The sequence below is a fragment of the Antennarius striatus genome, chromosome 6, assembly GCF_040054535.1.
Source record: "Antennarius striatus isolate MH-2024 chromosome 6, ASM4005453v1, whole genome shotgun sequence".
Taxonomy (NCBI): Eukaryota; Metazoa; Chordata; class Actinopteri; order Lophiiformes; family Antennariidae; genus Antennarius; species Antennarius striatus.
In genome coordinates this window covers 3689975-3717917 of record NC_090781.1, presented here as the reverse complement: position 1 = coordinate 3717917, position 27943 = coordinate 3689975, and the positions used below count along the sequence as shown (strand labels likewise).

The window sequence follows — 27943 nt, the reverse complement described above, 5'->3', positions numbered from 1 at the left end:
TTTTTCATTTTAGAAACTTTATTATCAATTACACTTTCAAATTGTACGGTAGTGATGTATCAGTCTACCTTTTTTTTTTTTTTAACTCATGCAGCAAAAAACGTCCGTACACACAAGAAGTCACCATCATTCATGTTTTCTGCACACAAATCATGTTTCACGCTCTGTCACAAACAAGCATTTGGACTATGTCACCGGTACTCTGTGTGTCTCGTGTTTCTTTCACGTACGACATTATAAAGCTATTAAAAACAGCTGTTACAGAAAGCGTCTGCTATTATTCTAAGGTTCCAGTGTTGAAAACTGCAGTACAACTGTTGTTATTGGTGCTGTTGTAGTTTCTAGAACTACACTTTACTACTAGACTTAATGAAACGGCTACAAAAGTTAAAATGTTTTCGTTTGTTTTTTTAAAAAAAAAAAAGAACATCTGGAGGTCAGGGGTCAAGTCCCTTCAGGCTTTGGATGCGGTCAGCACCTCGTTGACATCATCACCTGGAAAAGACAGATGGTCCCTCATGAAGCCTAGTCCATTACACCAAACCCATCACTGTCAGACTTAACATTTTAAATCAAACTACAACACATTTCATGACAGGATCAATCTTCTATCAGACAAGAACCTGTTACTGAATTTATGAGTGAATAAATCTCAGTATAAATGACCACATAGCAATCAGGTGTACTTGTAATTTAGAACTTCACTCAAAACTGTTTACGTCAGTGGTGGGCGGTCAGGGCCAGCAAGGCCGTCTCTGCTGGTCTAACATAACCAGAGATCATGATAATATCTATGATGAAAGTTAATTATATTTTAATGCATTTTCCTTTAATAAATATATTCAAATATATGTTTAAACATTTGGATATAATATGACATAGACCAACGCTGGGTGTCTTATTTTTAGGTTAGAGGGGTTTTATCCAATCAAAATTCAGCTAGCTTGTGTTGCCAGGTTGAATGAAATCTGCCCAGGACTTTCAGAATCTAGAACGCAGGTCTCTCTGCACTGTGAGTGAACGGGAACATATAGTTAACAGACAGACGCGATAGCCAATCAGATCACGAGTTGGTGTTGCTAAGGCTTTCTAGCTGGCCTCACGTTGACCTGACATGTACATGTCGTCTGATTGGTTATTAACTCTGAGAAGGCGGCGCCATGCAAACGCACGTTTGAAGAAAAGCTCCAGTGAGAGGAGGGTGCGATCCCTGAGGGAGCTAGCTGTTCTAGCTAACCTGTTCTAGCTAACCTGTTCTAGCTAACCTGTTCTAGCTAACGGAGTGTTCTTGAGGAAATAAAGGAGAATGGATTGTGTGTTTAAATGAGCCGTTTGAAGAGTTGTTTCGGTGAGTACAAGCATTTCATTTATTCAAGTCTTCATATTTAATGTTCTTGTAATTTAATTTCATTTATATCAAATAAATTAATGAAATGAAATTACAAATATACTAAAAATAATAAAAAATCCATGCTCTTCTGCAATGTGTGTTAATAATGTGGTGTACTTGCACAGCTGTGTGATCGTAGTGGAGATACACATAGAGACTTGTGTACCTGCTGGAAAACAGCCTGTTTTATACCTGATAGAGGTAATGCAACATCTAGTAGTGTTAGTCTATGTCTGTATTTTGTTTCTCTAGCTGTGGTGTCATAAATGATGATCATTTCAGTCGGTTTTGTTTTGTGACGTAGTTGTGTGACGTCTATAAAAGGTGTGGCCGCGGGGTTCTTCTGTCCAAGTGACAATAAAAGGAGTGGGGTTGTCCCATTTGAGAGAAGGTATAAATGTCTCAGTCCTGAACGCTACATTGGTGGCAGCGGTGGGAGCTATTCACAGCATTATGGGATGTATTTATGCAAGTTTGACTCAGGATAGCATCACTGAAGGCCTCGGTATGAAACGCACGGCCCGCAACTGGTTTACATGATAAATTTTGAGGGTGGAGGGTGGGGAAACGTGGGTTTGTGAGGACACAGGCATCTTAGTTTTTACATCGAATTTTGTTTAAAGTGAAGTCATGGTTCTCCCTGTCCGTGGCTGACTATCAGCTGGATGACTCAGTGTATTCTGAGGTGAGGTGAATGCTAGTTCATCTTTCAGCATCCTGAAAAAGTGACTTACTCTCTGCACAGGGGGAAGTGTACTCAGTGACGGCTTCATCACCTACAAACAGCAACAGATACATGTAGACATGATCAAATCCTTCATATTTGTCTGCATGAAAGACAAGTAACCAGATGAAACCATAGTCTTACTGGTCTGGTAGTAATCGTAGACTTTGATCACAGCTGGTTTCAGGTTCCTGACAGGCTGATCCTCCTCCAGCGTCACGCTGTAGATCTTTGTGATGTCCTTCTTCAGCTGACACCATCACACAAAAACAAGTTAGTGAATAAAGTCATGAGGGAACAAACTATGATAAATCAGCCCTGGAGGTTTATGCTCTCCAAAGTGGTGTCATGTACTTGATCACATCATAAATTCAACCCAAAAAAAAAAAAAAACCCCACATAAGATTAATAGCATGCTTTTCTTTTTTTTTTTAAATATCATGTTACTACTGTTAGCTTCTTAAAGTATCACTGTTGTTTGAAACATTATTTCACACTGTGGACCCTACCTCGTCTATGTAGATATTGATGAATCCTTCCTCCTCATCCACTCGCTTCACTGTGCGATCCTTATGCAGCTGAGAAAACATGGACACACGTCATACAGATAGGAGGAGCCACGCAAACAGGATTTCACTTAAATGCTTATTTACTGACCATCTCCAGTGAGCCTTCATTCAGGACGTATCCAGACAGCAGCTTGATGTTGATGATCACCATGTTGGTTTCTTCTCTCCTGCCCTGGTACCTGAGCACACAAACGACCCTCCATCAAATGGTGAAAAATGAAGCTGGACACACGTGAGCTGGATCCAGTCAGGTGAGCAGTGTGTTTCTGGTCTGCTTCAGACTCTGAGACAAACAGTTGTTGTTGTATTCACACCTGACATGGACGAAAAGGCTGAGCTGAGGCCTGCTGATGTTGCACTTCGCCACGGTGGTGGCAGAGATGTGGAAGGAGGAGAAGTCTGGGGGAGGAGGAATGTTGTAATGCATGGAGATCTGTGGAGAGAAGGCTGTCACTCATCAGCTGCCCTCACATCAGACGTGTGAAGCCAAAGAAAATGACCTGACATGGAGCAGGGTCATAAAAGCAGAGCTGCGATCCTCCTTCAGAATCTGGATCAGCTCCAGACGGTCAGTGCTAATGTTTATAATCTTAATTCTGTCAGTTCACACCAAGTCAATCCACTGACAAATGATTTACAGTATTTTCCGGACTATAAGGCGCACCTAAAAGCCTTAAATTTTCAAAAACCGATAGTCCCCCTGATAATCCAGTGGGCTTTATATATAGAAAAAAAGACATCCTGACAAGAAAACCAACCAGCTGCTGAAAGTGGCACATCTAATGTCTAATCATGGAATTTAGCGTAATAACGACTGATCCAGTTGTGGAACAGATGATGGTGAATCAGAGGTAGACGGACAAGTCGCAGCTGCTTACGATGCGACAAAATTTTTATGTGTGAGAACCGACCTGCGAGCGAACACGGTATCGCTTTGAGCGAAGCATGTTATGATCGATCAGGAACAGACAGAAAACACCAATAAAAGTCCAAAGCGTCGAAGAAAGTCCACCAGAGAAGATCATTGCTACAAAACTCTGCTCTGAAAATGGATGGAAGCCAATGAGTTAATTATAGTGTTAATAATCATTAGAATGACTAGAGCATTGACTGGTCCCTACTTTCACAGAGGCAGAACTGTGGGGTCACATGACTCTCAGCTGGACCTCTATCTGGAGCTGGAGCTGTGTGAATGTGTGCTTTCTAAATACCACAGATATTTAGAAAAGAAAATTATTATTATTATTTTTATGGCAGTTTGTATTTTCATTAAGATTATTTAATAGATCAATAGGTAACATGAATTAGATACTGTAATCTTAAACTCTGTATTTAATGATTAAATATGTGCCTTCAAAATTGGCCTTAATTCAACATTTAACCAAGGAACTTTTCAGTACTTTTTTAATGTGTGTGAAAAGTTTTATAGAAGAAACTTTTAAATTATGCTCTAGAAATAAAACATGATGGACAGCACCTGTCAATAATAATAATAATATTAACATACTTAGTCATCCATGTAAAGATCAAAAGGGAAAATTGAGAGGGATGAAAGTTTTCCAAAACAGCTGATTTTGCGTACAATTCAGGCAATATGTGTGTATATTATATACATTATATAAATACATACATATATATATACATACCACAGATATTTAGAAAAGAAAATTATTATTTATGTAAATATTTATATACATATATAATATAAATACTAAATTTCTATATTATATTGATAATATTTATATTTATTTATATAAATTTATTTTTTATTTATATAAATCAATTTTGTTATATTAATATAAATATTATATTTATATAAATATTTAGAAAAGCTGGCTTCCTTGTAGATTTATTTAGAAATATGCTAACTTTTTCCGTATATTTACTTTTTTTATAATTAATTTTAATGTTTACTATAAATGTAACTTCTTTTTAAAGTGACTCATTTCATTTACATTGTAAAGTGTAATTATTTTTAAAGGTATACACTTTCTTTTTGACTTTAAATTGATCACATAACCACATTTTCGGACCTGCGCCAGAACACAGCTTTGGCCCTGGGCTCCAATGGTGTATTCTCCAGGGATTTCACTCAGCCTCTCCTCCTGGTACAGTAGCCTGTTGGTCTGATCCACTATGAACTGTATGTTCAGGCCTCCTAATGATGTCACCGTCACTGTAGTGCTGCCCTCCTTGCTGTAGGTGGCAGCACCGTACACAGCCAGAGCCTGGAGGGCCACCACGGTGTCCTGAAGAACAGAGGGGGTTTGGATGGTCACAAAAAACACTTAATGAGGCTGAGAGGTTGCCATGACGCTGTGTGTGAGGTCCATCCACCTGCGTGGAGGAGAAGCCGCCGTACGGGTTCTGCTGCTGCGTGAGCCAGCGGACGATACTGGATGAGTAATCCAGACCAAAGCCAGGTAAGGGTGGACCAGAAAGGAGCGCCAGCAGCACGTAGGAGGTCATCTCCACCTCCAGGGAGTCCAAGCCTTTCCCAGAAGCCTCTGCTCTCTTCCAGTGACGGGTCCCAACTGCCAATCAGATCAGGGAATTCGGGCAATCACATCAAACACATGTTCAGCTTCTACCGATGCTTTCGAGCTGTTTAGTGTCGTCATAATGAAAATCAAGTTTCGCTGCAGGACAGGAAGTCAACGTCGAATGAAATATAAAAAATAAGAGCACGATACAATAAATACATGTGTGTGAAACATGATTGGATAAAAAAGATAAAATTTTTTCCAAGAATAAGACTCCAAATGTTCCACAAATTTCAGACTGAGGTTAAGTTTCACCTTCAGGACCAACTTGGCAGGTTTAGAAATGGCATGTTGTTTCACCATTTAAAAAACCAACCTTCACCAACTAGACTTGAACGACAGCACTGAGTAAAAAGTGATGATGTAATGATGCTGAAGGCATCTCACTGTCGGTGGTGGAGTGTTGGTGCAGGTAGTCGAGGAGTTTGCCCCTCGTCGCCTCATCTCCAGCCAGAGTGAAGGTGTAGGACATCAGGGCGGTGGTGTACAGGTTGTCCAGCTTGGCCCCCTTCAGACAACTCAGGCTGTTCTGCACGACGGTGTCCTGACACACGACAGAGACAACCGGACCATCAGATGGAGTAGTTATTATTAACAATAAGGAAAACCTCTTTCATCTTTAAAAAACGGTGGTGACACTAACGGAATACGTGTGAACCAGAGGACAGTGATGTCAGACTCACAGTGGCGTTGACGCCCAGCTCCAGCATGGCAGCTGTGATGTAAGCAGTCAGGGACACCTCATCGCTGACTCCTCCCTGTTTGAAACACAGCAGGACCAATCAGAGAGCAGCTCCTCCTTCATGTTCAGCCTCAAACTGGCCGCTATTTACACGCACACAGATTTTACGACATCATGTACCCTGGTGGAGGTTTGTGATTAAAGTGACATTTTGGTTAATTTCCGAGTCCTGCTCACATTGAAACTGAAACGTGGCAAAAAAAACCTGAAACATCCATCCGTTTCATTCCTTTCTGACCCCAATGGTCTGGACTACAGCTGCTTTCACCACCCTGAGGACACAGGTGCTGCTGAAGCCTGTCGAGCCAATGGTGTCGTCAGCACATCGCTGAGCCACATGAAGGACAAACAACCACTCATGCACACATTCACACCCATGGTCAATTTAGATTGATTACTGTATAGGTGTGGAGAGGACCCACACAGACGCGGGAGAACTTCAAACTCAAGCACAGGAAGAACAAAGAACATTCTCGCTCTGAGGCGACAGCGCTAACCACTGCACTACCCTCATTATTATTATTATTAATAATAATAATATTATACAGTTTAACCTATCAATTTTTATTAAACTAGAACTTTGCCAAAGTTCTTGTTTAATAGATGGTTTTTCAAACCGAAAAAGGAACTAAATTAGCCAAGAACAAGCTGGCTCGTGGTGTTCACTGGTGCCACCTGCTGTTCTGTGTGTTATCACGGAGGTTTAAGGTAAAAACAAGAACCGGTGCAGTCACAGACTGCAACATCCCGCGACACCCCTGAATTAAAATTTTTACCTTGACCTACTTGCATAAGTCAAGGTCAAGGTCATCATCTCATTTTCATCCCCTTTGCTGCCCGAGTAACGTGCTTTTTGTTTCATCTTTCTATCTGCAACAGTTGTGAAGATATTTGGTGGACATACTAACGAACGGACGAACACACAAACGCTGACAATTACAATACATTGCAGTGGGATGTAAAAAACGTTACTGTTGAACCCCAGGTGGAATCTGTACCCACTCGGGTGGGGCTGAAGCAACCCAGAGAGGGGGCAGCTTTGGGGCAGCGCTCATGGACTAACATTACTGCTCTGGGTTTACAGGCAAAAATCAATACAAAGCAATTAGAAGCCAGAAATCGTACTTGTATATTCCTCACCATCTTTCCATTGGCTGAACACAACTTTTGACTGAGTGGGCAAAATACAATTTCCCCCTACCCTTTGCCATGGCTTGCCTCTTTCAGCATTCTGCGATTTCATAAATTTAAATGAACACCAGCTGCAATCTGCATAAAAAGAACTGTCCTGAAGAGATAATGTCACTTCCTCTGGATGTGTTGTCATCAGAGCGTCCCCGTTTCAGAAAGCCGGATGTGAGTCAGTCTCCTCACATCTGTTGAATGTGTGTATAACAGCTACGATATGTTTATTTTAAACACATTCTGTTAAATCCTAATTCATATACCGGCATTAACCTTCATCTTTTCACCAAAAAAACCTTCAGAATGTCTACATTTTATTACCTTCATGCCGTTGTGGAAGAGCTTCCCCACAGATCTGAAGCAGCCGTTGGGCTGCTGGAGGCTGGACAGCCAACTTCTGGCGTCTTCAATGTGTTTGGTATCCACAAAGATGTACGGCCTCGCCGCGCCGAAGGACTTCATCACAAAGGCAGTCAGCCTTCAAGGTGACACAGAAAACACACACAAGGCTGAAACCCACCCCAGAATAACATTAAATGTCAGCCATATATCTGGATAGTACACAATCATTCAGTGAGGATGCAGGGCTACTTTTTTTTTGTCATTCTGACATATATTATAAATACTGTATTACAATAGAAAAAAATCAAAACCAGATATGAGAAACTGAAAAATGAAAAATTCATCACTTCAGCAACCGTCTCAAACACGCTTGACTGGTGCTGCTTGGAATAAAAATAAATGTGTGTTCTATCTGAAGTGATTTGGAAGAATCTCCTGTTACGATACGATGGAACTGAATACTTGAGTCCTACTTTCTCCGCAAACACAAACACACACCCACACACACTCACCAACTGCCAAACGGCCCAGCAGCCTTTCAAATAGCAGAGGGGATTGTTCAGCCCCAGGCGCTGCGCTTTAAACCCATTAAATGCAAATATTAATAGTGTCTGGCAGCTTCCCCATAAAGTAAATCATTAGATGCCTGCTGGTGCCAAACATCTCCCACTGTGTCACCATGTTTTATTCTCTCATTAAATGAAGTGTGACAATATTCCGTTCCACACCAGAGCTGTTCTCTGACCACTGACGCAACACCAGAGTTACACAATCATCTGTTTTTCACCATCACTCGTCTGTTGAAACATGCACACAATTAAGATTTAGTGACAGGTGTGTAACTAACACACAAGGAATATGTGGGTGAGATTTCTGGCACCTCCTCACTTCAATCATTCAATCTACATTTTTATGGCATTTTGTATTTTCATTAATATTATTTAATAGATCAATAGGTAACATGAATTAGATACTGTAATCTTAAACTCTGTATTTAATGATCAAATATGCGCCTTCAAAATTGGCCTTAATTCAAATTGTAACCAAGGAACCTTAAAATAATGTAAAGAATAAAAGTTCCTAAATAGCAAAAGGATTCACTTCAGTACATTTTTAATATGTGTGAAAAGTTTTGTAGAAGAAACTTTTAAATTATGCTCCAGAAATAAAACCTGATGGACAGAACCTGTCAATAATAATAATATTAACATATTTTAGTCATTCAAGTAAAGATCAAAAGGGAAAATTGAGATGAAAGTTTTCCAAAATAGCTGATTTTGCATACGATTCAGGCAATATGTGTGTGTATGTTATATATATATATATATATATATATATATATATATATATACATACATATATATACACATATGTATACATAAAATGTACAGCTATACCTCAGCTTACATTGTTTCGAGTTACGTTGTTACGCCGTCCGCTATGTACGGTAACATTGCCAACTTAACTATATTAAAAAATTTCCACCACCCAAGGGTCTAATTAACAGATAGCCAGGGTGCATCATCCTCACCGTTTTTATTGTTTTATTGCATTTGAGGAGAAATAACATGTGACTTCACTGACCATGTGTTTCCAGAATCATCACTCTTTCCAAAGGCGCTGTAGGAACCGTCATCATGCTTGTAGGTAAGCTCCCTCTGATACCCTACAACACACACACACACACACACACACATTTGTAAACCCTTTTTTGCCCATCATGGAACAATTTAATATCTCTGGGTTCAAAATTGAGCAAATTCATCATGAAACCTTGATACAATCACTTATTATCATAAAACTGCGGATCACAAGATCAACAACACTTTAATCGGTAAACAAACGCACAAAGAAAAAGAAGATCAACACAAAACTATTTGGTTGAGCTGGTTTTCTCATTATCATTCATATTCCAGGCTCATCTGTTGTTGTCTGTTACGCATCATGTCCGTGTTAAGGAACACGCTGATCTTTTTTTCTCTTGAGGCGAGACACTGTTCTTTTTTTTTTTTTTAATAAATAATAAATATCAAACCATTTCTTTAGACAATGTTGTGTTTGCTCCCAAAACACAGCAGCACATTGACCAAGTCAGAGTTGGGGCTGGACTGGACTTGCAAGTGATGATTAGATTAGATTAGATATACTTTAATGATATCAAACTGGGAAACACATAATGATGAAGCACATTGAGACTGGTTGCTGCACCGGTTAATGATAATTAAAGCGTCACTCATGAATCAACTGTTTGCATCTTTTAATTAGAAAGCTGCCATGTATAATGCATTTAAATGTGTAAATAGCATTGGTATTTTATCTGATATAACTGAAAGCCTGTAAAGTATTAGTGATAAAACATTTCCTGTAGACTTTTGTGACCTGAAAAATAAACTATCAATACAACAAAATATTCAGTTTGTAATTAAAACTCATTGGATGCGAGACCCACCGCTCTCCAGAAAGCGCACTGCTTTGTCTTTAATCTCCATGGTCAGCTGACTCGTGCTTTTCAGGTAGTTCAGGATGAAGATGTTGGGAGCAAACAGCACCATGTTCTGCTCTCCGCAGCCATATGGCATGGCGAGGAGCTTGTCTAGGTTTTTCATGGCCCGGCCCATCAGATCACCTGCAGAAGCACCAGGTGACAAGGTTTTTACCCTGAGCAGGCCAATGAGATGCTGTTGCTGAGGCCTCAGTAGATGCTTCAGGTGTCTGCAGGTAGTCACCAACCTAGTACAGAGACGGAAGCCCTGGCTGACCCAGCAACAAACAAGTCAGGCAACAGGAGAGAGATATTCTTCTCCACTGGTCCCTCTGAGAAAAGATACACCACAGAAGAAATTTTTCATTAATATCATTTTATTAGATGTCTACCAAAAATATAAAAACATGTTAAAGAGTAATCCTTAGATGTGAGAGTAAGATTTTCAACCACAGGATAAAACCACAGTTTTTACCCAGTTTCCTAATTGCCCTTATACTAAGCTAACTAAGCTATACTAAGCTTGGGGTGGCAGTGGCTCAGCGGTAGAGCGGACGTCTTCCAACCAGACATTGCCAAGACATCGGCAATTCAATCGTATGTAACACAAAAAAGTCATGTATAGAGTGTAAAAATTGATTTCCCCGTAAAGGGGATTAATAAAGTTGATCTTCTTCTTCTAACCTACGTTAGCAGCCTTCTGGACTTGTTGGAAGTTTGTCCACAGTGAATTTGCTATGAAGTTGAGACTTTAGATGACAGACACTCAGGTCAATAGAGGGTTCTTACCCTTAGGACAGAGAAGAGCATTATGGCTGACCATCTGCGGGGTTCCTTCAGCCTTTTGGAGAAACACAAAGAGATTCAGGGCCCCACATCACGTTTGGTGATGTGACCAAACACGACAACACACTGTAGGTGACATCACCTACACCTGATGCAGTAGTTGTGTTTGTGTGTGTCTGACCTCGACCAGCAGGCTGCGGACCACGGTGTCGATCTGGCCCATGGGGGGTACGGTGGCCACCTCATTGCAACACAGCTGGTCAGTCTCCATGGCCTCAGCACTGACCTTCAGACTCACGTGACCTGAGATCAGCAGAACGGTGTTGTTGTGAAAATGCTGTGTACTGATTGGCTGTCACACGTTTTAGAATCCAACTCATCATCCTCCATCCCTTCTGTTTACCAGTCACCCTCATTAATCCCCATTTGTTGCCTTGTTATACTGTCTCCCCCCCACCCCCACAATCCTTCACAGCCCACAATCCTTCACACAGAGGACAAGTACAGATCAGCCCCCGAGGGAGAGGTTTCTGAGTGTTTCGTCAGGGATGCTACCTGACTAGTTAGTACAAGTGATTGTCAGTGTTCCTCTAAGGGGGGGTTAGAGGAGCTCAATCTGTCATTCATCAGAGCCTCGTCTCCACGCCTGCTGATGGGGGCTGATAACAAAGCTCTGTTTTTAGACCACAGTCTTCTTTCTTCGCTTGGAGCAGCGAAGCCGCATCAGCTGTTGTTGACACTGATACTGATTAATGAGCTCGTCTCTCACAGAATTCAAATTTGAGTTGAGAAGCAAGCAGCAGCGTTAAATTTAGAAAGATTACATTAGATTATTAGTGACAGCGATAATAATCTCCAGGTTATGGTGCAGATTACATGTGTAAAATAAAACTAATCTGAATTTGATATTTTGCAGCAATAACATCAAAGTTTTACTTAATAAAAGTAATCCTTTTAGTTTAATTTAGTATACTTTAATAATCCCCGAAGGGAAATTTTATGTGGTTATATAGCCTCTAGACAAAAACTAACATTCAATCCAAGATTATTTCGACAGATTTAGATTACAGTGATGATTCCAATCTCACATTTGTGCCCATTTTAAAATTGACATTTTAAAATCTGTCTCTTTCGTCTGTTTGTTCTCTTCTGATTGGTTACGGATAGGAACGCAAATAGACAAATGAGATTTCACATTGTCACCAATCAGATCACTCAGTTCAACAGACACAGATGTGAATCAGTTATCAGTAACCATGGTTACGCAACGAAATGTTAGTTAATGCTTCTCAGGGAAGTTGAATCTTCAAGCATTTCTTAGTTTATACATTTTTGACTATGTAAAAAAAGATTCAAAAAATATTCTTTTTTTAACATTATATTTCTTGACTTTCTGTAAAATATTATCAAATTCAATGACTGTGTGCCCCAATTCATTTATGTGCATCAAAATAAAATTATTTGAAGAGTTTTGAGGTTTACTCACATTTTTATACACAGTTATTATTATGAACATAACTGTTCTGAGAGTTAACAAAGTTTACACAAAAACAATTTGTCTACTAGTTTCCCCACACTCTTTACATCTCATTTTAAAAAATATTAATCTATTAATGAATCAATTTTGCTTGTAATAATTAGTTACTAAAAATCATCCATGCAGTCATTCATTTATTCAAATTTCATGTAGGCCTATATAAATTATTATTATTTATATACAGATTAGTAGTTTATAGTTTTCAGATTGGTGGATGATATTATGTAATGTGATTACTTTTTTTCCTAATCAATGGAATTATTGTTTGATACTTTAATGAGTTTGTACTAATTATCTTACCCTTCAGGTAGATTTAACTATTATATTCTATTTCTATCTATTTATTCTATCTGTAGAATATAACATCTATTGCCTGTAAAGTATCTATTGACTGTAGCAGACAACTAAAAATAGCACAAAAAAAAGTATAAGTAAAAAAAATACCTGAGTTGAACAGAGTTTAAGTATTAATATAGAATATTTTAAAGGTGGTAAAGCAAACAAAGGAAACGAATGAATGTCTCTGAGGCAGATTCTCTGGTCGGATGTCAGTTGATACCTAGAGTAGAAGGAGTTACAATCCAGGAGAAGGTCTTGCTCTCCTCCCCACACAGACACGTACTGTACGCACAGCTATCAGAGTTTCTGAATGTGTACTGGTCTGAGTCAGCCAGTCTCACCTCCACCTGCAAAGAGACAGAAAGATACGGTCGGAAAACAAAGAACGCTCAATATTTACTTGGTAATTTATGACTGTCCATTTAAACCCGTTCTGCGCACCAGACTCACCCTGATGCCTTTGGAGAGGTAGTTGAAGACTGTGGCTTTGAGTGTGAACACCTCCCCTCGGATGACGGAGTAAGGCAGGGTGAGACTGACAAAGAAGGGCTGGAAGGCCGTCAGTCCGGTGTTGGGCGACACCCCGAATCCCACAGAAGAGACGCAGAAAGCTCCAGCAGCCCACTTTGTGATGGTGTCAGGGACCGTCTTCTCAACTGTCACTAACCCACTATCCCTGTGGAACAAAATGAATAATATACAATATATATACTGACTTCTTAGAACTTGCCTTTTTCTTGAATCATTTTTCATTTAGTGAATTAATTCAAGAATATTTGGAGTTTGAAATCAAATTTTAATTCAACAGTAATTTGTTGCTCTTTAAATAGGAAATTCTTCAAATAATAATAAGTGATGTTCATAATTGTGCCTTGTTTTAGAATAAGACATGTCATACTCATAAACAGCTTCACATATTAATAAAATATGAAGTACTGATCATTTCCATCATGTTATTACCCAACAGAAACCAGGTCCCATATCCAAGTCTCTGGGAAGAATGTCCTGATGGTCTCCTTCTTTTCCGTCTCCCCCCCGTTACCTGCCGACTCAGCACCTGATTCCTGTGGCATCATGTTGGCCATGGGAACAGGAGAGTCTACAATATCTTAAGAACACATGGATAAAGTAAGAAACCCAATTAAAACAACTGAACTTACCCAACAGAGACCAGCTTGGTCTTGGTAATTCCAAGAATCCCCAGAATCAGAATCAACAAAATCCCCAGAAGCCTTTGTAAAATCCACAGCAGAATAGAGCTTACAGCATAATGGTAGTTACTCATTTTAAGTACAGTATCGAAAAACAAGGCAGCCAAAAGACAATATCAGAAGCAAACCAGAAAAACATACCATTATCATACATTAACTCATAGTGCCTTGAATTACAATCATAGGGTTTTTTCACATCAGAGTTGGTCAGAAATTTCATTCCAATTTCCTAAAAGAAGACAAAAAGAAATACATTAATTCTCTCACATCAGCTCACTTACGTCTACCCTTCAAGACTCGGCAAAAATGTAATAATTTTCATACTTTAAATACGCTGTAGACGTCATTCTTTTGATTGGGTGGTTCAAAGAACAGTGAACGCTTTGCTCGACCAGCAGCAGAGCCGGCGTCTGCGGCGGAGCCGGCGTCTGCGGCGGAGCCGGCGTCTGCGGCGGAGCCGGCCCCAGCCGGGATCTCCTGTTCTGGGTCAACCTCGAGATCAATCTCCGGCATTGGCATGGGGAGGCAGGCATACGGATCAAAATCCTCAACATCATAGCTGTATCCACTCAGCTTCTGTACAGGCAGCCGACCGTATACCTGCCCAGACACACATGTACACGGAACAGGGTAAACACAAGGTACAGTTCAGGTGTTGTGTGACACCTGTCATAACAAAGAAGTCATATTTTAATGATATAACGATGATTTTTTTTTTTTTTACATGAACAGTTTCTGTGGAAACAATGCATTTATCCAATCAAATGTGTTTTCATAGACATGCCAATATTTTCTTGTGTGTTTTTTTAAAATTCAAACATCATCATCCGTGTTCCGTACATAGCTGACAGTGAGTTCCTCCTCCGACCGCAGCAGGAGGACGCTCTGGTCGATGGCTCGGACGGAGCACACTGAACCTGGATGCGCCTCAAGATTGAGCTTGGTCTTCTCTGCTGGAAGCTGCTGGATGGACGAGAACTTCAGAGACACCTGCTCAGGAGACACCAAGGTGGACAGGAAGAGAGAACATTGGAGGAGACCAGGAGCAGGGACAAGACTTAAACTAGAACCAAGGCAGTCAGAGACTGCAACATCCCGCGACTTACCCTGACCTACTTTCAGGGTAGGTCAGGGTACCCTGAAAGTCTATGCACTAACCAGCTACTAGTGCATTTGAAGAAGGCCAGTGTGAGTGAGGCCATAGATCAAAGCTGGTGCATAGGTAGATCAAAGCACTAGCTTTGATCTATGGTTTTATTCAAACTGGCCTTCTCACTCGTCTTTCTATCCTATCCTGTTCCTGAGTGTTGAAAATTTAAAATTCGACCTTGACCTATTTTTGTCAAGGTCATCATCTCATTTTCTTCCCCTTTGCTGCCCGAGTAATGTGCTTTTTGTTTCATCTTTCTATCTTCAATGGTTGCGAAGATATTTGGTGGACATATGAACGGTCGGAACAGCGAACGGACGAACACTGACAATTACAATCCATCACCGCTTTGAAGCGGGATAAATAAATCAGGCTTCATTGCATGTCGCGAACAATTTCCTGTAGCTCTATGGTGTACCTGGTTCTTGAGGCAGAGTTGAATGGGGAAGTCCATGCTGTCAGCGACAGGCTCTCCACTGGGCATCACTGTGTAGACCACCACCTGGGCAAATGGTGCCAGGCTGGTGGTCTGGGTAAGGGGTACAAACAGCTCTCCTTTGTTGACTGAGGCAGAAAACACAGAAAACTTTTGACATCCACAATACAGTAAAAACACAGAAGTGTATCAGGCTGGAGCTACCATGGTTAGGCTGAACTGGACCAATTAGATAAACTACTTTTTGTGGGTGTTTTTGTCATTGATGTGGTGATGGTATGAGACATGTAACAAGAGGTGCGTTCAGATTAAACTCATATGTGGACTCTCTCAGAAGGAACTGCAACTGCAAATACTTAAAGCACTGCTTGTCGGTATAAACACTCTGTTCCCCAACAACAATTCGGTACAATCTGACACATCACAATTTCCTCCAGGATTAAAAAAGTATACAGTAATCCCTTGTTACTCGCAGTTGATGCGCTCCAGGAACCACCCGCAAAAACGGAATTCCGCGATATAGCGACAATTTATTTTATCATTTACAATAATTTAAACGTGTATGAACCCTCCCCATAATGATATCAATACAGTACTTTACTTTTCCCACACTCTTATTGACTGTTTAAAGCAGTTTTGTGTCTCACTGAGGTGCGCTGCGTTCTGAAACTATTGCCGTCAGCCAATAGAATGCGCTTACGGTATCATGTTACTACCTATTAAAAATCCACGATGAGTTGAAGCTGTGTGTGGTGATGCGTGACTGCGAGAAGGGATTACTGTATATCAATCTACATTTTGTTCATTCTACATTTTGCTATTTTATCTACATCTCCTTGTTTATAAGAAGGCAGATCCCCACGGGTTTTAAAAATAGCCACTGCAATGAACCACCTGACAACACCGAGTTGCAAGTTATGCTTTACAACCACAACATTTTGACCACTGGAGGGGAGAGTAAGTCTGCTGCAGGCAACTTGCTACTAAAGTACCAGTGGATAAAGTAAAACAGATAGTCCTCAACTTACGAACATTAGACTTACAAACTTTCGGAGATACAAACAAACATGCGCCGCCATGTTTGACTATCATCTTGTAGTTCCCCTTTCTGCCCCCCCCCCCCCCCCATCTAGTGACCATCTCTTGATGACAACTCTGCCTCTGACCAACGACAACTCCTCTGCTCTAAACGTAAGGTACATGCACCAGTGCCCTACAGTAGATCATCAACAATCAGCATCGACAGCTGACTCTGGCTGCTGTTGGATGCACTCAAAAACTGATCGAGAGTTCCTTTAAGTGTTTTTTTTCCTCTTTTCAAAGATTAAATGATAAAGAACCAAAATCTTACTGTACACCAATTTGAATTCAAACCAATCTTGTGACTCATGAGTGACACTTAACAGACACTGGAATTATATGTACGTGATTCATTGTACCGTAACATGCCATTATGTGCTTTTAATCGTTTTCTAATGATTTTACATTTATGATATTTGAAATGGACAGATGTAAATTTGAGTGAAGTGAATTTTAAGTGTTTAGTTTTTTGAAAACTAACATGTAATTGAGAAGGACTTTATCTTGAAACGACCCGTACCTGTATTTTATTTTATTATGTGTGGTTCTTATGTAATCATGTAATTATTATTGATAGGTCTTGGGGAATATTACTGTACTTCCATATTAATGTATTAATGAGTAGGAATAGCATTTAAATGACCTCAAATGGCAATTATGGATTAAAACATAATACCGTAAATAAAAGCTTATGAACAACCTCTCTGAACCAACGGTGTTCGTAAATAAATATTTAGTAGTCATTTTAACATTCTCACCAGAAGCTAACATTAGATGTTTATTGCTGAGCAGGTTATGGATTATTAAAATCCTCTCAAATCAAACAAATTCATGTTTTTTTTGAAGGTTGCTGAATGTATGCTTGACACCCAAACTACGTTAAGTGATGCTTGTTTTTACCATTTCCGTCATTGACAGATACCGGGACAACACCGTGTTGAATGATTGCGCCTTTGGACATCACCTACAAACAAACAAAGACTAAGTGTATAAAATACTTATACACTGAGTGATGCCGTGTTCAATTCAATTCATTTAAAGCTTCTGTTACTACAAAAACAAGCCTTTTTAATCAGTGGAGCCCTTTAACATAGTAGATACAAAAGATTTCATGATCTAAGTGATTTTATCGATGTCATCATTTCCAGGTCTCACCAGGTTTATGTGATTTGGTTTTTTATTACATGCAATAATAGCAATTCTGTAGACTGTTGCAAAAAAAAAACAAAAACAATAACATGAGTCCTACCAGGTAAAAGAAGTTGAGGACATTCTGCCCCTTCTTTAGCTCCTCCCCTCTGATGATGTACTGAGCACGCACAGTGGTATCTTTGCAGCAGGTGATCTCTCCGTTCGTTTGCATGAGCTTCACAAAACTGTTGCTCTTGGAGTAAAATGCTACCAAATGGTGAAAGGCTGACCTGTACTCTGGTTTACGCACATTGGGCACATATGGCTCGTCTTCCTTGATCTTCCTAGACGTTGCCTGTTGGTAAAGGAACAAAGACTCTGTAACAGCCTTAAAGTTATCAGGAATGCATATATAAAGACATATTATGTGCCCTATGTATATAGAGACAGTTTTCTGTGCCTTCAATGAACCCGAATGAATGACTTCTATTACTATAATCAAAAAATATCTGCAACTAAACCCCTCCAGCTAGAGTTTCACTGATAATCACGAAAACATCATAAAAACTGTTGTCATGTTGTGATTTTTCAGACTTCTGCCCACCAATTCAAATACATTTCTAATGGATTTCGCCTTCCCTTCCAACAACCATGTGATGCAAAGTTTCTTTGACAGGGCATTCACTGTTATTGATATATCCTGAACTGTTACAAACCATTAAATTGACAAAGTCAGTCCAGAGGGTAGTGTCCAGAGAAAATGGAGCCAAGCCTTTCTCATTTGTAGTGAGTGTTTGCTTCTGATCTTCTACAGTATACAGGTACACGGCCTCGTTGGCCACAGGTTGGTTGTCTGCACCGACCACTTTGACCTGAAACAAAACAACCACAGCAAATATTCAGAAATCTTCTGAGACCAAAGATATGTCCGTTCCAGTGATTTCCCTGCAGCTGGTCACCAAAGATGACGGCCATATAAAGAATAATTTTTTCAAAGATACATGTTATTACAAGGTGGTTCACCACAGACCCCCTTATCTTCCAGAAGCATTCCCAAGGATACAAAAAAAAACAAAAAATCTCATCAAGTTATCTAGGAAATTTCATTTCTACCCAATATAACATTTGAAATCAAGAAATGGATGTCTAAAACCATGATGCCATTCAGCCACATACTAACTTACTGGCTGTCGTTGATGTCTATAATGACGGCTGATCCAGTTAAGGAACCGAGGGTGTTGAATCAGACGAAAACGGACAAGGACAATTTGCAGGAACTAACAATAAAATACATTTTGCGTGTGCCAACGTGCATGGTGTGGTTCTGAACAAAGCATCTTGACATTGGTCAAGAACAGAAAGAAAAGATGAGTAAGTGTCCGGGGGGAGTTGGACAAAGTCCGCCAAAGGATATTAATTGTCCTGGCAGCGAATTAGTTAACTGTAAACCTCCTTCTTGGAGCACAGAGGTACTAAAAGTGATGGGAGCAGTGGTTGAGGTGTTCGACTAAAACAGCCGGGTGTCTGCCCCCCTGTGGCCCTGGAGGTGTTCACAGATTACCTTTCCTTCAAATGGGATTCCAGGCTTGTAGGCGTCAGATACATCCTCAAAGGAGACAGTTCTGATGTAGATGCTGAAGTCGGACCTCCCACTGCCTTCAAGAACAACCCCTGAGTGGAAGTAAACACACAGGTCACACCTCATCAGGAATCAATCCTCATTCTGATGCGGGATCAGTTTTCAGCCCACCTACCTGTGCCAAACTCCTCAATTTCAGCGGTCACCTCGAAACTGTCTTCATACATGGGCTTGTTCAGGGCAAACTCCTTCAGCATGACAGTTTGTGTAGCGCAGCCACCTCTATCCGTCTGGAATATGGAGAGTCGCTGTTAAACTATGCAGTGTAACAACTGTACCATGCTTTTCTTAATCAGGAACACTGACCGCCAGTTCATATTTCATGCACAAGTCCTTGTGTTCAACTACGTCATGCCAGCGGAAACGGAAGGCTCTTCTGCAAAACACAGCCTTCACTGAACCAATCACTGGCTTCCCGTAAGTGTACCTGCAGGACAAAACAAACCCGGACATGGTTTCAGTTGCAGTTGATTTTAATTAGTTTACGACATATTCATTTAATCTGCATCAATTTAAATTGGAGTCAATTGAAATCGTTGGTCGATATTGATGACTTAAGATTTAGTTTAAATATTGATCATATACAGTTAAAAAACACAAATTCATGATGTGTAGTCTTTACATTTCACTCGATGGGCAGTGATACTCATTGAGTGATTCTTTTGTGGAAGGGATCCTTTTTTTTGTCAGAAATGCTTCCTGTAAATTTAATTATAGTTATCATTGAAACACAAAAGTAACTTGATTGTAGTTGCTTGTTAGATGGATTACACACGAAACAAAGACATTACACTCTTGATCTGGATGAAGGGAACGATCCCTCCTGACTTTACAAAATGATGCCGTTTGGACCTGAAACTGGGAGGAAGCTTAGACAAAAAAAAAATCTAATTAAAAAGGAGTGGCTCACTTTCTCCAGCATTGCAAGAAACCTTAATGCATTTAAATAAATAGATTAAGTATTTCCCCAGCAGTGGCTCCTCTGAAAGATGCTGTCTCCATGATTCAACTTCTCGTAGGTTTTGATGGACCTTTTGAAGATTAAATCAAATCTTGATGGAGGTAGAACCTCCCTTCTTCTCTAGATTCATATTGAAATCTTCCTTTTCATCTGTACAGTAGTAAAGTATGACTTTGTACAATGCTATACATGTTTCAGACGTATGTGCTCTGGATTTAGACATTCTGTACACAATTTCCAGGGGGCCTATGAGAATCATGTCCTTGTTAGCAATCTAGAAAGAGCTACTTGGCTTAGCTTAGGTTCCTTCATCTTCTGGATAAAATACAACCGTATATAATGGGTCTCCCAAATGTTGTGCATGTACTGTTTAGATAAAGTGTGCAGTGTACATCACTGACACTTTTAAATGTCATCTCTCCTGTTAGTGTGGTGAACTCACTTTCCACAAACCCTGAATGTTACTTCTTCGTCCACGATGGTGATCACACTGGGCATGCGAACCGTCACTTCAAACTTTGGCAAAACTAAAGCAGAAGGAAAAAGAATCATAAATCTGAACGATCAACCCTCATTTTTGGACAGTTCTGGTTTTGTCAGGTGACTGCAGCAGACCGTATTCCAGGATGTCAAAGCTGTGGGTTATTGTCTCTCCTTTGTCCGTCAGGGCAGAGATCACGTAGGTTCCCTCTACTGCCTCAGGAATCATGGGATGGGAAAGATCGAGGATGCCTTGGTCGATGGTCCGATCCAGCCACTGGGCAATGGTATTTGAATTTGGATCCTACATGAAAACAGAAACTGATGTTTCATAATGTTTACTGCAGGTAATCAAAAGGAACTAAGGTAATGCAGACAGGAACGTTTCCAGAATGCACCTAGAGCAGGTAACATGAAGGTTTCAGAAAATATGTGTGATTTTACACATTCAACTCAATTCTTCATTATTTTTTATTTTTTTTTATACAAACAAATAAGAAATGCTAGACAAACATGTTTAAGGTGTCATTCAGGGTCCCAAAAATGCTTCATAAAAAGGTTTATCCAACTTACCTGGAGCTCCAACCTTTTGTACTGAAATAGGAAAAAAGAAAATTTACCTTTCCATAGAATTAACACAATAGTCACACACACAATGCAAAAAAATCTCAATTTTCTTCTGTCTGTTAGTAGAAACCTGTTTCCCACCAACATGCTTTGATAGAATAGAACTTTATCAATTTAATTTAAAAGCCCTGACTTCCAAATAATATTAATCTATCAGAAGCAGTAAATACTGTACATCATCATCATGTGTCCTAAATCAATGCAGACATTGTGGAGTGTTTCACCGTTTCCTGTGAGACCACCTGAGGAAAAACCATCGTCCAACAACACATCTAAAAAGGAATTTAACATGATTTCTGATTTGAGCTTGAAAAGACAGAACAGACCTTCAGTCTATATTGATTCAGATGTTTGGGTCAAATGCAGTGTGTGCCAAATGAACTCTGACAGCATGTTTATCACACTAGTGCACACAGAGCTTCACGCCCACGCTGTCTTCAGAATCAACAAACAGCCTTACTTTCACCTCCCACTCCCCTGAACCAAAATAGACCTCTTTCCACATTCACCCACTGCTTGGTAGGAATTGCTCCAGAAGATAATATATCAAACTCACCAATCGCCCCACTGGGATGAAACTGGTATCCAATGAGACGACCCGGAACTGGACTTAAAAGACAAAACAAAAACACACCACCATTGAGAAAAGTCTGACATCAACACCTGAGGAAAAACAGGAGGTGAGGAGCACTAATACGTTCACATTCTAAGTCATTATCCTTAGGATCAGATTTGTGACTTGACAGTATACATCCATCATCCAGTGAAATGATCCCGTGCCACTTCACTTCCTGGACACAGCCAAGGTGCCCTTGAGCAAAGCAAGACAAGCCAAACTGCCAAAGTCAAATAATCAGATATGAGAGTTATCATTCAGGCCACATGAGGAGAATCAGATGTGGATCTGTTCCAGGACAAGCAGTCAATAGAAGCCTGGCGGTGGATGCTCCGGGTCCGTTCACACTACTCTTACCCAAACACATCAGCGTAATGGAAAAGTCACATTTATTCTCACAACCACCACTTGAGAAAAAAGGGGATTAGCTACATTCCATTATGTAGACACCCTCTGGTTTATAACAGTGTGATCTGTGTACAGCTTAACGTGGCTGTATTGGTATATACAAACATCCCAGCGTCGCCTTACATTCATGTAGATGCAGTCTTGGCCTCCATGCAGTCATAGAGGCAGGACAAACAGCAGTCCATCCAACACAAAAAGTTCATTGAGTTCATTAAAAACTTGTTCTGTAAATAGTTCTCTTACGTTTGCGATCAAAAACATTGATTTGAATCTAAATTTTGAGGCTGTTCTGTAAATAGTTTTAAAAACGAACAATAAATATAGCAACTTCTGATCAATCCATATCAACTTCAGACTTAAAATGATACTGATTTAAGCCCCACCCATTTCCAGTCAAACCACACCCACTTCCAGTTTAAGTACCGCCCATTCCGAGTACAGATACAGATAATTTAGATGGTTGAACATACAGATAGGGGTGTACTCGCTCATCCCTGGTACATACATGCAGTAACTTTTAAGGGCGGGAGGTTTCGTGCTACAGTATACATCCTGACTGTAACCGGCAACAGCTGGTTCATGAAGGGGGTTATGAAGAGCATAAATGTGTCACGACTCAAATCTACTACAACACACCCAAACAGAGAAGCACCGCCCGGCGTGCTCAACAGACATCATTCCTAAAGTTTAAACCAGAGACTCAGCATTATGCAGATTTCCTAATGTAGTCCAAAATCATGCAAGTGCAGCAGAATAGTTAAGCAGAGAGATAGAGTGGCCTGTATGAACACAACAGCAATGCTCACCCGTTTGGCCTGGCTTGTAGATGGGTTTATCAGTCTGGATGATGTGGATGAAGGCAGGGGGATCGATGACGACCTTGGTTCTCTTGTTCAGAGTTTCATTCTCCCCCCCGACACTGATAAGAATAGATGCCACAGTTCTGGAGCTTACTGTAGGAACCTGTGACACCAGAAAGCACACTCCTCTCAGAGAGGACCTCTCAGGACATCGGCCATCCCGAACACTGAACACTGACCCTCTAACTTCTAATCCTAAACCTCTAATCCTGACCCTATAAACGGAAGAATAGGACAGGAAGTGGTAAAGGAGAGATTAAAACCCCAACCATAACCCTAACCCCATAACGCCAACCCTCTAGTCCTAACCCTCTAATCCCAACTCCCTAACCATTTAATCCTAACCCTCTAACGATAACCCCCTAACCTCTGACCCTAACATGCTACTGGAGCAGCAACTACATCAGTTACACAACATGGACTGAAGCCAATGACAAGAGTTGTGGAGGGGTGTTATCTGTCTCTCTCCCTGTGTGTGTGTGTGTGTGTGTGTGTGTGTGTGTGTGTGTGTGTGTGTGTGTGTGTGTGTGTGTGTGTAGTCGGCCTCTGACAGAAAGCGTTCTTTGTGTAGCTGCTGATGGACTCGTGGTGGACTGGGACAAACACCGGGGCGACCGCTGCTGTAACCAGAGCTGATTGGGGTTGGTGGGTCGTTTCAAGTCAATATGGATCCAGAGCCATAAGTTGCGTAACAGGACAGTGGTGGAGGGAAACAAGAGTGGAAATCTATACTGGCGCTGACGAAATTTATCAATATGAAGCTACTAATAATTGCATTACTAATGAAAAAGAGAGCTTGAGTATGAGATAAGAGAATACCCTTTCTGAAGATGTCAGATGTGTTCATGTTTGACAAACATTTAATATTGTGCTCTAGACAAACAAGTGTTATTCTTTAAATGAAATATGGCATCATTGTGCGAATGACATAACTATACGTGGAAATGTCAGACCTTGAAGTCTACACAGTGGTAAAAGTCCTGGTTAACCGCCGTCTCCAGGATAACGCTGATGACAGAGTCCAGGTGGAGGGTGACGTTCAGAGAGACGGGCTCCGTTGGGCCGTGGATGTGGACACACAAAGTCTCCTGCTTCCCTCCTGTCAGTTGGGAGCTCACAGTCACTGCAAAAACACTGGGGGTAGAGAGATGACAGCAAGGGAGCAGGGTCACGACATGAAGTGGACAGAACATATCAGGAGCAGCATTACTAACGTCATCTGTTAGACTGTAAGGAATGGGTAGATCAGGAGGCGGGGCCAGAGGAGGATTGGCTCAGCTGAAGTGTAACTGGCCCCGGAAGTGCCCCCTTCTGATTTTGTGGTTTCCTATTGGATATCCCATTTATCACTCTGGCCCTACATGCCGCTATTTGTTAAGATTCAAATTTTCCTCAAGGATCACATTTTGGGTTATGGAACCCAAAAGGATCATAAATCTCCCATGGGCCATTTACAGTACAGTATTTTTCGCACTATAAAGCGCACGGGATTAAAAGGCGTACGTGATTATAAGGCACACCTTCATTGAACGGCCCATTTTAAAACTGTTTTCACCAGAATAGGGCGCATCACAGTATAAGGCGCTGAGAATATTAACTACTGTAACGGCTGTGGTTGCGTTATGTATCCACTAGATTGAGCTGCGCTAAAGGGATTGCATTCACGGACCTTTCTCAAATTTCAAGAGCCAAGTCACTGCTAGCCAAAGGTGCCTGGTATGCTTCAATAGGTTCCAAATATGGTTGACACCGGAAACAGCAGGTGACTGTGGGGGGGGGGGGGCGCAGTTTAGACTTGTGTGTTCTGTCTGGGCTGCTGACCAGGTAGGCAACAGCGTGGGGGTTGAGGTTACAGCTAAGAGCTGAGTACACATCTTCAATGAATTCATCCGTCCATCTTCTGAATTTTTTAAAACTGTTTTCATATATAAGGCGCACTGGATTATAAGGCGCACTGTCGGTTTTTGAGAAAATTAAAGGCTTTTAGGTGCACCTTACAGTGCGGAAAGTGCTGTACGTTAGGCGTTGTAATCTGGCCCCCCAAACCTGTTTATAGCTTATAACTAATTTCATGAAATGCCTTTGTACATTAATTCTATAATAAGTTTAGCATATCTATGCTTTGCCGCCTGTTAAGGCCAAAACATTTTAAAGTACAGGGTAATGGTTTTTACGTGCCTTTGGCAGTAGTACAAATAAACACTGTACTGCTTGCGTATCAATTAGAAATCTTTGTGGGCCACTGGTCAAAAAGTTTGCCAAACTTTATAAAAAAGTTTCAATATAAAATAATTACAGCCCAGGCTCTACAAAGCATTTTAACTCACTGCTTGGCTCTATATAGCCATTAAAACATTGTCAAACTCAAAGCACTAGCACTGCTATAAAATGCTTTGAGACTGAGGCTCAGGTAGATTCACTTATGTCTAAGATATCAAGGTGTCTATTGTGGGCATATCTTCGAATACTTTCACAAAAAAGCACAAACATGAATATTTAAGTCTTGTAAATCTTAGCTTTTATAATACATTCTGATTAGAACACTTCATTTTTCCTCTAACCTTGAAGCATTAAGTCCTGCTGACCGAAGCGTTATGATTAATTCCATGTAAACCTAGCATTCACTGTCTGGGACATGACGTCTACGTGACTATCCATCAAGCTGGTGCTCTGCATCATAGGTCCCTTTAGACTGAATTAATATGTCAGTCCAGTGTTGCTAGCGGTCAGATGTAAAGATATCGTGTTGTCTGAGATCAACAGCCAGAGACTGGAAATCGTTTGGAATAAAGGACTTTTTCTACCTTGGTGATATATTCTTCACATCATGAGTTTAGAATACTGTGTTCATTTTAAAGACTTCCTGGTCTGTTATCTTCTGTTTGACGATTTCCTGCCTCGTGCTGCTGGGGGTGTCAGGTACTCATGGGCCAAGGGAACGTTCATTGTGTTTTGGGAGGTGCTGCAGAGAAAACTGATGTACTTTACAGGGAATCTGAATAACAATGGAAGCTGATGGGAGGCCTTTGGGTCATAATCAGCACCACACTGATAACATGTAGGAATGTACAATAAGGTCATGTCAAATGTTCTTCATGACAAAGAGCTGTTTGACCTGAACATGTGACTAGACCAATAACTCCCTTTAACCTGATAATTGGTGATAATTCTGATAATTTAGTGATTTAACCACACACGTGCACATCAGTCATCACTCCCAGTTCCATTTAGAATGGGAACTCCTGTAATGAGACAGCGGTCATGGTTTAACGACTCAGTGTCAGACACACACACACACACGCACACACACACACACACACACACACACACACACACACACACACACACACACATTTTAGACAGACACATATTGGAGGGTCTGCCTCTACAGATTATATAACAGTAAACCAACCATGGACTCTGCTCAGTGGGTTGATGCTGGATCAGGGATATACCTTCAATACACCTCCCAATCAGTAGGTTGTCTTCACAAACTTGTGAAGAAGGGGCTACAAAAATCTGAACTTTCTTTAAAAATTGTATATACGGATTTTGATCCCCGAAGGGAAATTAAGACACAATCACAAATATAACCTCCCATGAAGGCAAGACTGACAGTTATTTCTTTGTCGCTTCTCACATTTTAATGCCACTGTTTCAGGTTTAAATGCTAACAAGACTGGAATTCATTGTATTGAATCTTTGTAAATTGCAGATTAAGTTATAATTTGACAAACGAATGAACACAGAAGTGTGTCTCTGTGTGTGTGTTTTACAAAAACTCAAGTATATCAGGTCTGAAGCATGCTATAAACTAACAGTTATAACTGATTCTCATGAAAACCTGTTGATATCTGAATTTGTGATATCGTGGAAAAGCAGATGTGTTTCTCCTTATGATTAGACATGTTTCTTTTTCTATTTTATTTGAAACGAACCTCATCCTCATTTAGTCAACTCACATTTCAAGGTAGCAGAGCACATTTAACCAGTATCTAATATATCTTAGGATGCTCTTAAGTACGGCCCCTGTCAGTCCGGACACCTGTCTTACCTCACAACACAAAGAACGGAACACACCTGTCTGGTCATCAGAAACAGAAAGCAAAATACAATAACTAATGTTATCAATTCTGTCTGATGATACATGATTGACTGAAATTCATTCAGATTAACTGACTGAATGCACTTTTAATAGTCCTTCTTTATCTTGGGCCCCTTCTACTACTGTCACTGGACTGTATATCGGTCTCTGATCCCATGACACTTCACATTTATCTGAATTGATTGATTGATTGATTGATTGATTGATTGATATACCAACTGATTGATTATTTCCTCTTATATATGCGCTTCTCTTGTAAAAAGAAGAAGAAGAAGAAGAAGAAGTTGGCTTGTCGTGGGTTCAGATCACACTTGCCGGACATCGGAGGGTGTTTCTGGACTTACGTGTCGTTGAGGTGGGCCGATGTCGCAGTTTGCAGGAAAGCTGACGCGATGATGACGGCGAACACTTGGAGGGCAGGTGCCATGTCTGCAGAGAGGCGACTTGGTTCGGGCAGCGGGGCAGCAAGAGACGGACCGGAGCACCGCGTTCCTCAAGCCTCTGGACAGATCGCCTCAGCCGGACGCACTAAGTTGTCCGGTCGGAGGAGGTGATCCGCTGTTTATATGTCCGACCACGGCCACCTCTCCCGTTGGAGTC

At 40.7% G+C, this 27943-nt stretch overlaps 1 protein-coding gene across 1 annotated transcript; it reads right to left on the bottom strand.

The window, feature by feature from the left end:
* Nucleotides 1-27943, bottom strand: LOC137596462 (alpha-2-macroglobulin). Its single transcript, XM_068317030.1, has 36 exons — nucleotides 27688-27943; nucleotides 24192-24372; nucleotides 23185-23341; nucleotides 21911-21963; nucleotides 21301-21321; nucleotides 20863-21031; nucleotides 20690-20774; nucleotides 19593-19713; nucleotides 19402-19516; nucleotides 19209-19318; nucleotides 18364-18519; nucleotides 17766-18002; nucleotides 17417-17480; nucleotides 15419-15564; nucleotides 14691-14840; nucleotides 14175-14450; nucleotides 13992-14079; nucleotides 13600-13747; nucleotides 13090-13315; nucleotides 12860-12986; nucleotides 10945-11066; nucleotides 10767-10818; nucleotides 10226-10309; nucleotides 9945-10121; nucleotides 9080-9161; nucleotides 7475-7631; nucleotides 5910-5984; nucleotides 5614-5770; nucleotides 5021-5217; nucleotides 4717-4932; nucleotides 2998-3116; nucleotides 2772-2862; nucleotides 2624-2692; nucleotides 2259-2364; nucleotides 2125-2166; nucleotides 1-495 (listed from the first exon to the last, which is right to left on the bottom strand). The coding sequence occupies exons 1-36, from the start codon at nucleotides 27768-27770 to the stop codon at nucleotides 455-457; spliced, it is 4500 nt and encodes a 1499-aa protein (XP_068173131.1). The 5' UTR covers nucleotides 27771-27943; the 3' UTR covers nucleotides 1-454.